General features: G+C 39.8%; 1 protein-coding gene across 1 annotated transcript in view; it reads left to right on the top strand.

Annotated features, from left to right (window-relative positions):
* The first annotated feature begins 861 nt into the window (after positions 1–861).
* mark2 (microtubule affinity regulating kinase 2) overlaps positions 862–11,666 on the top strand; it is an 87,123-nt gene continuing 76,318 nt past the window's right edge. Inside the window, exon 1 of the mRNA XM_012953538.3 lies at positions 862–1,478. Coding sequence (XP_012808992.1) covers positions 1,428–1,478 — 51 coding nt within the window. The 5' untranslated portion in view covers positions 862–1,427. The remainder of the gene's footprint in view (positions 1,479–11,666) is intronic.

Here is an 11,666-nt window from a genome sequence, read left to right as displayed (position 1 = left end):
CAGCCATCCTCTCCATAGCAACCCAATACTCACTCAGCACTGTGCCACTACCTGTAACCAGCCATCCTCTCCATAGCAACCCAATACTCACTCAGCACTGTGCCACTACCTGTAACCAGCCATCCTCTCCATAGCAACCCAATACTCACTCAGCACTGTGCCACTACCTGTAACCAGCCATCCTCTCCATAGCAACCCAATACTCACTCAGCACTGTGCCACTACCTGTAACCAGCCATCCTCTCCATAGCAACCCAATACTCACTCAGCACTGTGCCACTACCTGTAACCAGCCATCCTCTCCATAGCAACCCAATACTCACTCAGCACTGTGCCACTACCTGTAACCAGCCATCCTCTCCATAGCAACCGAATACTCACTCAGCACTGTGCCACTACCTGTAACCAGCCATCCTCTCCATAGCAACCCAATACTCACTCAGCACTGTGCCACTACCTGTAACCAGCCATCCTCTCCATAGCAACCCAATACTCACTCAGCACTGTGCCACTACCTGTAACCAGCCATCCTCTCCATAGCAACCCAATACTCACTCAGCACTGTGCCACTACCTGTAACCAGCCATCCTCTCCATAGCAACCGAATACTCACTCAGCATTGTGCCACTACCTGTAACCAGCCATCCTCTCCATAGCATCCCAATACTCACTCAGCACTGTGCCACTACCTGTAACCAGCCATCCTCTCCATAGCAACCCAATACTCACTCTGCGGCACACTGTGCCACTACCTGTAACCAGCCATCCTCTCCATCCCGAGAAACCACTGAGGAGCGCACTCACCTATGATAAGTCATTCGAAAAAGGCGCCGAAAGTTACGTGTTGGAGACGTCGCCACGTCTTTACGTGTCTGTGACGTCACGCGCGGCCCCTTCGCCACTAGGAACTAGCAGCTACCCTGCCAAGACGTTAGGTGGCTTTCCTGCTTTTGGGGGGGGCGTGCAGGCTGCTAGCAGCAAAACGTGAATGTGTCAGATGTTGTCCTTGGCCTAGTGCGGGGCCGAGATACGGGGCTCCCAATCTGCCCCTGGGGCTTGTTTCTTTCCTGCCATGGTTGTGTCTGCATTCCTTACTACATAAGCAGTATCTTTACTGGGCATGAATATGCCCTAAATTTCTCTTTTCCAACATGTGTGTGTGTTGGAAGTAAAAGCCAGTCCCCTAGGGGATCACATTGGTAGGCAACAGTTCAGTTGCTTTTTTTTTTATTTTTTGGGCTTCTTTTCTGCCAGTAATACTGTAGGTGTGCCTTGTGAGGGCTTATTGGAAGGTAGTGGTCTCTCTCTGTTCCCAGGCACTGCTCTTCCTTGTGCAGAGAGGTCTAACCAAACAGTTCACTTCATTATTAGAAATTATTGGTAATTGTATTATCGGGATGTTCTGCCTGAGGCAACTGTAAGGTAAAATGACCACCAGGACTCCGCTGCCGACTGTAAATGAACGAGATGCTGACCAGGTACGTGTTGAGCCCAACCATCTATTTCTTTATGTTGTGCATTTTGTTTACATGCTCATGTGATACTTCTTTCCAGCTGTAATCTTAGTGGTTTTGCACATTTTGTGTAATTTGCATGTCGTTCTTTGTTAATTATTAATGTTAATGCAAATATGTATGTATGTTGCACGCTATGGGGTAATACATTAAAAAGGGAACTTTACTTTTACATGTACGTTTAGTATACATGGATCCATTACTTAGTGCCTTTTCACTTGGCCTTGATTATCTAGTTTGTATCGGTTTTGAATCCTCAGTCTCTGTTTTCTGGTTCTGCAGCTTTACTGCAGCTTAAGATTCTATCTTGTTGTCATGGTCACTGACCCCAGCAACCAAACATCAGATTGACTTTGAGGCTTGAGCTACGGTGTTCTTATTTTTCTTTTTAGACCCTGAACAATTTCTCCACCACTGTGATTTCAAGACTGACCCCTGGTTGTTAGGGTAATTAAACTCTAGCAGCTAGAAAACAATTTAAAATTCCAGAAAGTTGCAGAACAAAAAAACTGTAAATTTAAAAAAAAAAAAATTATGAATAGTAAATAAATACAAAATAAACTGCAATTGCAAGTTGTCTTGGTGTTCTCTCTACAGCAAACTAAAGTTTTAATTAAGATGAGGCCTCAGCCTAATGATTTTCTGATCGGTTTTCTTATTTGCATGCTCCTTCCCTTTAAAACAGTTATCAATCAATCAATCTACTGGTCCATTAATCTTTCCCATTAACATTTTTTTGATAAAAGGGGCTTCATGGTGAAATTTCTGTGTCCCAACCCATGCACAATTGTTGTAGTTGTGTCGTTGTTTCAGGCCACCCCCCACTTGAGCATGTTATTTGATCTGTAGCCTAGCTGCCATGCATTTTCTCACATTTAAAATTGATAAGGAAGGTAAGATGGATGAAACATTGGAAGTTTAGGCACTTAAATGTTTAAATTGTTGCTACCTTACCAAACTGATGGCAAACAGTGCTTTTGTTTTTATAATATGTGAATGCTTTAGGTAGCTTTAAGGTACCAGTGCTTCAAATGGTACAATTACCCTGGGTCCAAAGCATTCATGGTAATAGAGCCTATACCCGTACCACTTAATGGTAATTGCCTGCCTTCGCATTTTCCCACGGTTAAGCCATATTGCCATGAGTACTAGGTCTTACTTGCAGTGATCTTAATGTTATGCTATGGAAGTTTTTTTTGGGAGATATGTCACCTGTGAAAGTGGAGATTTAACTATGGGCTTTAACCATGGGCAACACATTTTCTCATGTGCCATCACCCTTAATTGTAATTTTTGTAGTATCCATTCATGACTTTGTTGCACAATTCCACCTCCATGATATACATATATGCACTATGAAGTTGAAAGGGGTTAATTTGGCAAATAGTGTAGGGGTAAAATGGTGACATGATGCAGAACATATATAGTTATTGTGGACATCAATATTTGTAAAAGATACACTTAATGGGCAAAAGCATATAAAAGATACATTTTAACCTAAAGTATTCAGGTACCCTGTCTAACAATGGTTTAAGTTCTAAACTCTCTTCAGAAGCCTATCAACCCAATGTGGTTTTCTTGTCTTATTATCATTACATAATTTTTGTAAGACACACTTTTTGTGTAGACACACTTTTATTGTTGGCCATTACTGCAGCTTTCCTATAGACTTGTCCATTGTTGTCCCCCAAAAAGTTGGCCATGCATGGAGTGATATGGCAATTTGGATGTTTTTAAATGAATGATGTTTGACCAAGAGGCAGTCGTGACCTACTTTGGGTCTTTTAGGGTAGTAATGGGGCAATAAGAGCAAAAAATATTTTCTGCTGGTGCTTCCAACTGGGTATTGTATAAGGCTTGTGAAACACAAGGTGGTTTCTGTGCCAGCAGACAAAAGGTCAATCCTGTGCCTTCTGATTTCAGCACAGAAACACAATATATTTTTTGCGCTGAAATCTGACCCATATGTCTGCAGTGCATGCAGAAAATGAGGTGGAAGGTAGTGGCTTTTTCCCACTGGCATTTTACATAGGTGAAGAAAACACAAAGGGGCACATTCATTAAAGTACGACAGGTCCGTTTACAAAAAAATTGTATTTTTTCTATAGTTTACAACTTTAATGTATTTTCTGCAACATTTTTGTTAATTTGTGCAACTTTTTCATACTTTGACAATTTGTGGGACAAAATCGTATTTGTTGCAACGAGTACGAAAGTTTCGGATTCATTTAGGCTTTGGTATCGTGACTTTCCTAGGGCCAGGTTGGAGCTGCAGAGTGCCATTGAGTCCTATAGGAGGCTTCCAAAATCATGCACTGAACGCTCAAAGTCAGAAAGGTTTCGCGCCGTTTACAATTGTTCGGAAATATCGTAACTTTCGGATCGTAATACAATATTTTCGTCCACAACGCGACTTTTCGCAAAATTAATGCACATCAGAAATTATTATATTTAACGCAAATTTTCGCAAATCGTACTCGTCATTCGTACTTTAATGAATCTGGTCCAAAGTGTGTCACTAGCCATAGAACCAAAAGTTACAGGATACCACAAATATTACATTTTCTATGCTTTCTGGTGTCTCCTTGAATACCTTTGAAACAGTAACCATTCCTAACAATAGGAAATTTCAACCGCTCTGTATGTTGAGTTCTAGCACTTTTATATGCATGTAACTTCCGGGTGATGCCCATGTTTTTCTGCTAATGCCCTTTGATTGCTCCTGGTGGCTCCATGAATAACTTTGAAACCTTCCTAACAGACAAAAACCCATGCTGCTGCTGAACAATTGCCAGCATCTCACCATCATTTCAAGGACCTGGAATACTGAAGATAGACCATAATATTTAGTATAGTTATATATATAATCATATTATAATTGTGTGTTTGACTTGAGAATCAGTGAGTTGCTTGGTCTCACATCACCAGTCTCTAAATTGTGTGATAAATGCAGTTGTAGCAAGTTGCAAATGTAATGCATTAGTACAAGTCACAGCAGCAGTACTTGTTCATGTAATCTCTCTGTTTGTTATTTGATGTTGCTAGGTAATTACTCCAAAACTGCCTAAAATATTCTCCAGTCTTCTAAAGCAATGTTAATAAATTGAATCCAGCTGATTCATTTTTCTGGCAGTTAATTGGAACCTGGTCTTATGTTGGGGAGTCACTTATAATTTTGGGATGTCTACAAGATCTCGCCTCCAACGTATACATTTTTTTTTGATGAGGCTGTTCATTTTTTAAATCAAATGTTGTTCGCAATTATTGGCTATGATTGTCAGTAGCTAGCACTAAAATAAGTGATTAAGGAGAAGGAAAGGTACAATACCCTGGGTCGGTGGAAAGCTACACTTGCCCAGGTACCTGTGAGCGATCCAGTTTCTTTTTCTGTATTCGTGCCACTTGAGCATGTGCAGTGAAGTAAAAAGCTGAACTTTTTTTTAAAAAAAAAGCCAGAGGAAGAGGATTGCTCGCTCACAGGTTCCCCGGACTGGTGCAGTTTTCTCCTTTAAAAAAAAAAAAAAAAAAAAAAGGACCAGACCGGAGAATTGGGTAAGTGATTACAACCAGGGAGGGTGCCTAACAGTTTGCACCCACAATGAATGCACCTTTTCTGCTATTTTAAGGTACAGGTATGGGACCTGTTATCCAGAATGCTCGGGACCTGGGGTTTTCCGGATAAGGGGTCTTTCCATAATTTGGATCTTCTACCTTAAGTCTACTGAAAAAAAATATTTATACAGTAATTAAACCCAATAGGATTGTTTTGCCTCCTAAAAGGATTAATTATATCTTAGTTGGGATCAAGTACAGGTACTGTTTTATTTCTACAGAGAAAAAGGAAATTATTTGTAAAAATGTGATTTATTTGATTAAAATGGAGTCTATGGGAGATTGCCTTTCTGTAATTTGGAACTTATTGGATAATGGGTTTCCAGATAACGGGTCCGATATCTGTACTGCCACTTATAATTTTGTTATTCAGTATAGGAAGCATGAGTTACACTGGACTGTTCATGCTATTTAAAAGGCAGCTAAAGTGGGGGGAAAAAAGACAGTCTCTAGGTTTATTATTAGTTGCATAAAATTGTTGTATATAGGAAATTGTACAACAGCTCTGTATATTGAGTTCTAGCACTTTTATATGCATGTAACTACCTGTTGTTCAGATGGCCTTATTTTTCTACTAATGCCTTTTGATTGCACCTAGACTGATGTCATGGAAGCTTCATACTGAGCATGAGTGACTTTATGAGCAGGGTGGCCCCAAAAGGGCTATTTATAGGGTTGCTGATCTTTGCAAAATCTGTCGGTAAGCTTTATTTAGGAATAAGGTACAGCTTTTTTTTCTTCATGTAGTGTGAAATTGTTCAACAGGATCTTCAAGATAAAATCATTTGAATATAGATGGCACACACAGGATATGAGACATCACACTCTGCTGTCAGTTGTAAAGTTCTCGTCCTCACCCTGCCCTGCGTCAGCACAGTCAGGCACATTTTTATACCAATGGTGAATTAAATATTTTATAAGCTGGAAGTACTTGTCCTTGGAATGTGGCATAACTAGACTGACTTATGGACATAAAATTTGGTTCCCAAGTAAAGCTATAATATATAAAAGGAAGATGTGCTGTCAAGTTTCTGGCAATTCTCTGCCATATCAAAAAACAATTTGGGGAGGGGGGAGAATATATAGTATAAAATGGATTCCTTACTCCAGTGACTAGCAGGCCTAGACTGGTCATAGTCAGTCACGATTTATTGGACCTCTGTGTACTGTGCTTGTTTTGTATCCCTGTCTGGACCTGGTGACTGGTGCAGCTATAGCTGGCAGATACTTCTCTGCCCCTCTATTGTGTACATTGAGCACTAACAGCATATATATAATTATTAAACAGCTGTTTAATCATTAGTTAATACTCTGCACTGAATATCTGCTGCTTGCCTTTGTTTTTTTAAGTGTTGGTTGGAAAGGGGCAAATTTAGGAACAGAGATCTCGGAGATTAACATAGGGCAAAAACTAAAAGTACATTGGAGGAAATTAGATTGCTGGAAAGCTGATGTAATACCAATATTTGAGAAGTGGTAATGGCACTGTAAGAGCTGTATTTATTAACGCAGCAACCAGTCAGATCTTTGCTTTTGTTTTCTTGTAGGTGACTGTTCATATCTAATTGGTGATTGTTTGCTATGTGCAACATCTCCAGTGAAGTGTGTCTCCTATGTGTGCCAGTTGTTGAAATTTATTAAAACTCACATTTTTCAGACTTTTTTTTTAAACTTCCATAAAACTAATTTCTGCGAATGTCAGACATTTATCAAACATCTGATCAGAAAAAGCTTGATCGCATGATAATTGCAACTTTTTTGTATTGTTGCACAAAAGCAGCCGGCAAAAATTTGAAAACCTCTAAAGATTTGAAGCAAAAAAAGATCTTCCAAGGAAGGGAAGGGACATCTGCTATTGACTTCTACATGATCTCGACAAGTTTTAGATGGAGTATTTTAAGATTTGAAATTGTTTGCCGTTTTGTTGTGTAATAAGTTTTGGAAAATGTTGACTTGAAGGACAGATCACGTCACTTGCTTTTTTTGATGTGGTTCACTGGATAGTGGTGTTGCAGTAGGAATGGTCTACTTCAGTCTTTTGCAGTCTTTTTTCACCTAGTGTAATCAGCTTCCAGACCAGGAAGTGCAGCAGAATGTAGAATCTACCATCTGTGGCACTTACGTACTTTTGTCCATAGAACGTAGATTCTACATTCTGTGGCACTTAAAGGGTTAATGTTACCTTACCCAACCTCCTTTTAAAGGAGAAGGAAAGGCTAGGTCACTTGTACTCCAGGCTGGTGCCCCTGTTCGGAGAAAACTGCACCAGCCCAGGGTACCTGTAGCGAACACTTCCTCATTCCGTGTTTGTTCTGCCGGCAAAATCCCTGGGCCGGAGTATGCGAATTAGACTTTCTTTTTAAAGTTCAGCTTCTCAGTGTACTGCGCAAGCGTGAACACGGAAGAGGAAGCGCTCGCTGCAGGTACCCTGGGCTGGTGTAGTTTTCTCCTAACAGGGGCACCAGCCCGGGGTACAAGGTAAGCGCTCAAAGTCACTTGGGGGTGCCTAACATTTTGGTTCCCCCAAGTGACTTAGCCTTTCCTTTTCCTTTAAGGAAACTTTTAAATTCGATATATGATTACTTCCCTACACTCAATGACATTAAGATATAATCCAAAGAAGACCAACAAAAGTACCTTCAATGTTTTATTGATATATTCTTAAGATATTTTGTTCTGTATGAAGAAAGTCATTTTGCCATTGTTTACATCAGAAAAAAAAAATCACTTTGGGAGTATTATAATTATTTATAAATATATGGGGGGAACAAACAATAAACTCTCAGATGTCTTATTCACCAGTAGAACTGTACAAGGAAGGACAGTGTTTCATTGACATTTCAGTAAAACGGACCAAAGTTGTTGAATGCCTGGGCACTCCCTGAACACATGGAAGAAAGAGCCTACTGACAAGTTGCATTTGGGGGTCCAATACGGCAAGTCTGTGGGGTGTTAGGTAGGCACGGTTAATACATTAGATTTGAATGAACCTGTCTCTGACATTGTAAGTTCTGGGATTTGCTCTAGGCTAGGGCACACATTGTCCCACATTTTGTCTTGAAGATCTGGTATATCACTTTGCCATTTCCTTTTTAGGGCCCTCTGAACCCATCTTTATTCTGCAACTTTTGCTTGTTAAATCATTTGTAATAAATGTGTAAAGTGCTTATGATGATGGCATTGCTTTAATAAAAGAATGTTATGTTGAGAATGTAAAATGTATTTTCCTTAACTTTGACCTCATATATAGTTAAAGGCACTGAGTTTTCTAGAGCAGTAACCACTAGCAAACAATTAGATATTTGCCTTTAAAGGAGACATATTGGATATATGGAATAAACACCTAACCCTGTAGGCAATTATGAATAATATCCGGTGCTGGTTTCCCTTTGGGCTAAACATTAATCCTCTCTGTAACAATGGCCCCTTTATTGGAGCTCCCTATAGATCCTCTCACTTCTCTGTCCGAGTTTGAAATGAAGAGTGGGCGTGTCTTAACGGTCCCTGCCAGAAGCACAGTAGGAGAGGGACAGCCAATCCCAGCCCTGCACTCACACAAGCACAGAGAGGCTTCAGTTCCCTATCAGGTCAGCCTAGCTGCTGATTGGTTCCTATCCTACAGTGCAGTGTACGGAGGGCCGCCGGCTCCCCAGCTCATCCAGAGAATTCAGCCAGCAGGAAGTGGAACTGATGGGCGGGGCTAGTGGGGTTTTGGGGGAATTTCTCAAAAAATCAGTCCAAAACACAACATTTTTAAGCACAATCCTTCTATATCTAGAGGAGTATAATTCACTGGTACATTCATAATTTTTATAGGATATGTCTCCTTTAACAGGTGACCAGTAAATGTGTTCTGCTGATTGGTTGCTAGGAGTTACTACTACTGGGCAAACTAAGTATCTTTTTTTTTTTTTTTTTATATAATTTAACCCCCTAAGTATGATGTAGGCTATTTTATTGTTTTGTGTTTTTATGTATCTATTTTATTGGGCAGTTCTCCAGTTCAGAATTTCAGCAGCTATCTGGTTGCTAGGGTCTAATTTACCAGTGGTTTGAATGAAACTTAAGAAGATGAATAGGAGAGGACCTGAATAGAAAGATTTAGTAATAAAAAGTAACTAAGTATACAATTTTAGCCTCAGCAAAGCAATCATTTTTTGGCTGCTGGGTCAGTGACCCTGATTTGGCAGTTTTAAAGAAGCATAGGAAGAAAGCATAACAATTTAACTTTAAATAGAGACACTTTGCAACAGAAACATTTCACTTAGATTTCACAGTTGGTATAATATACTATTATAAGCTTGGTGGTGAATGTGGGATCTCTGTCAGTAAAGTTGTAACTAGACAAAAGTCAAAAATATAAAGTTCTTCAAGGTGGCTAAAGGGCATGGCTAAGAGGAGGATAAAGTACATGTGAAGCCTACAGTCTTACCCTGATTAAACAATCATGGACATGTCTCATAAGCTGATTTCTACTATAGATGAGCGATAGATTCAGTTTTTTGGCCAGGATTCTGTCACTGCCTGGTTTGACAGTGAAGAAAGAAATTATTTTTAACCCCTTGGTCTATATTTCTATAGAAGAAAGCCAATAAGTATATCTTCAAAATGTATTAGGAATGAGGTAAATTAACTGTATATTCATTGTATATACTCACCTCATTATTTTGGTACTGTGTACTACTGTTTGCAGCAGCTTCATCTTTGCATATGTGATAAACACAAAGCATGTCTACAGAACCACATATTAAACTGAGTATATAATTCAATGAGCAATAAGTAACTGCTGTGCCTATTCACAAATTGACAGCATACAATGACAAGTTTTTCGCACAATTGCAAATAGTGTACCTGTCAAAGGCCTCTTGAAAAATCAGTGTGTATCATGTGTGTTGTACATAGGTACAGCCTTGTAAGTCTGGTATTAGCCAGTTGAGGCCCCATTCTATCTTTCTACATAACTAGTAAATGGTTAAGGGATGCCCTATAGTGTTTTTGTTCCATAGATTACAGAATTTACCTGTGTGCCAGTTCACTAGATTTCCAGGCTAGCATGTGTGTTCTCTGCACTACTGGTTATGACTCCTTGAACAAGGTAGCAGTAACTAGTTTATTAACAGACCTGAAGGGGAATTGACTTATGTTAAAATGTTTCAGGATTCAGGACTGGACAATAGAAAGGAGTAGACAAATACCTGCACTGCATTCAAAAGCACATTTTAAACCGTATACTGGAAAGTTGCTGTTTTTGGGTGGAGGACTTCTTGAAAATAGTAACTTAAGTCTCTCAGACTGTGAGAGGTGTTTGTGAATTTGGTGAGACCTGAATGTGGGACTCTTTGCTTTTCTTAGATTTCTCCTTAGATTATAGGATAAAACATTTATTCGTATTGCTTCCGTTACAACCTTTCAGTTGTGACTGTGGCATTGTAAACATGTATTATGCAACAGTCATGTTTGTAGCCAGCTTCTGCCCTAATTGTCATTTAATTACCAATGCTTTAACTGGACGAGGAGTTTGTGTTGATTGCACGAGGCCTTGTTGGCCCACTAATAAGGACTTGACCAGGGGTTTCCAGTGCAGCATGCTTGTGTGTCTTGATTGCCAGCTTTCCCATAGACCAGTGATTAACCTACCCCCACCAGTGAGTTGAGAGGAACTTGATGCTTACCACTCCCTCCTCAAAGGGCACCTCAATGTAGGTGCCCATTTTTAAATTTCTGGCTTGGATGTAAGTTTTGGAAGCACTCAGACACAGTTACTCCAAACAGAGCCTCTTGCAGTCCACATGGGGCACCAAATAGCCAATAACAGCCCTTGGTTTGGCATTCTCTAGTAACTTTTTTCATGCTTCTGTGGGCTTACCAACACTATTTACGTCTAAGGGGTATATATGTCATTCTGTGTAAAAAGTAGAGTGAAGCATTACCAGTGATGTTACCCAGGTCAACCAATCAGCAATTGGATTAGAACAGTTAGAAAACCAAAGCAAAGCATCTGATTGGCTGCTATGAGCAACATCACCAGTAATGTTTTACTCCTCTATTTAAACAGTATGATAGATATCCCCCTTGCTGTCACTCATGAGTGAAAAGGTTGGGGATCCCTGCCATAGACTGTACTTAGAGATATCTAGGAATTTTTTATAATACCTTTTCTGTGGAAAGCTCCACGTATGATGTGTATTAAAACATAATAGACATTATAGTAGCAATTTGTGGCATCCTTATAGCCACTACAGATTAATGTGAAGGCATCTGCTTTATTTTGTCCTAGAGGTCATCAGTCTTATCATATTTCATTGGCAACAGCAGCTTGGGTCTCTCTGGCTCTTAACGGCCAGTGCCCTCAGCATGGAGGACAGTCTGTGCCTAAGGTCTAAAAAGAAGGAATTGGCTTCAGAGATGTTATGCATGATATGAACAAAGTCAAATCAATTGTTGGATGGCGACTAAAATTTTCACAATGTGCGGAATGATAGGTAAGACAATGAGATTTCCAATAGAACATTTGGGATTACTATTTTTTGAAGCAACAAG

The sequence above is a fragment of the Xenopus tropicalis genome, chromosome 4, assembly GCF_000004195.4.
Source record: "Xenopus tropicalis strain Nigerian chromosome 4, UCB_Xtro_10.0, whole genome shotgun sequence".
Taxonomy (NCBI): domain Eukaryota; kingdom Metazoa; phylum Chordata; class Amphibia; order Anura; family Pipidae; genus Xenopus; species Xenopus tropicalis.
The sequence above is the reverse complement of the archived record's forward strand: the minus strand, read 5'-3'. Positions and strand labels throughout refer to the sequence as shown.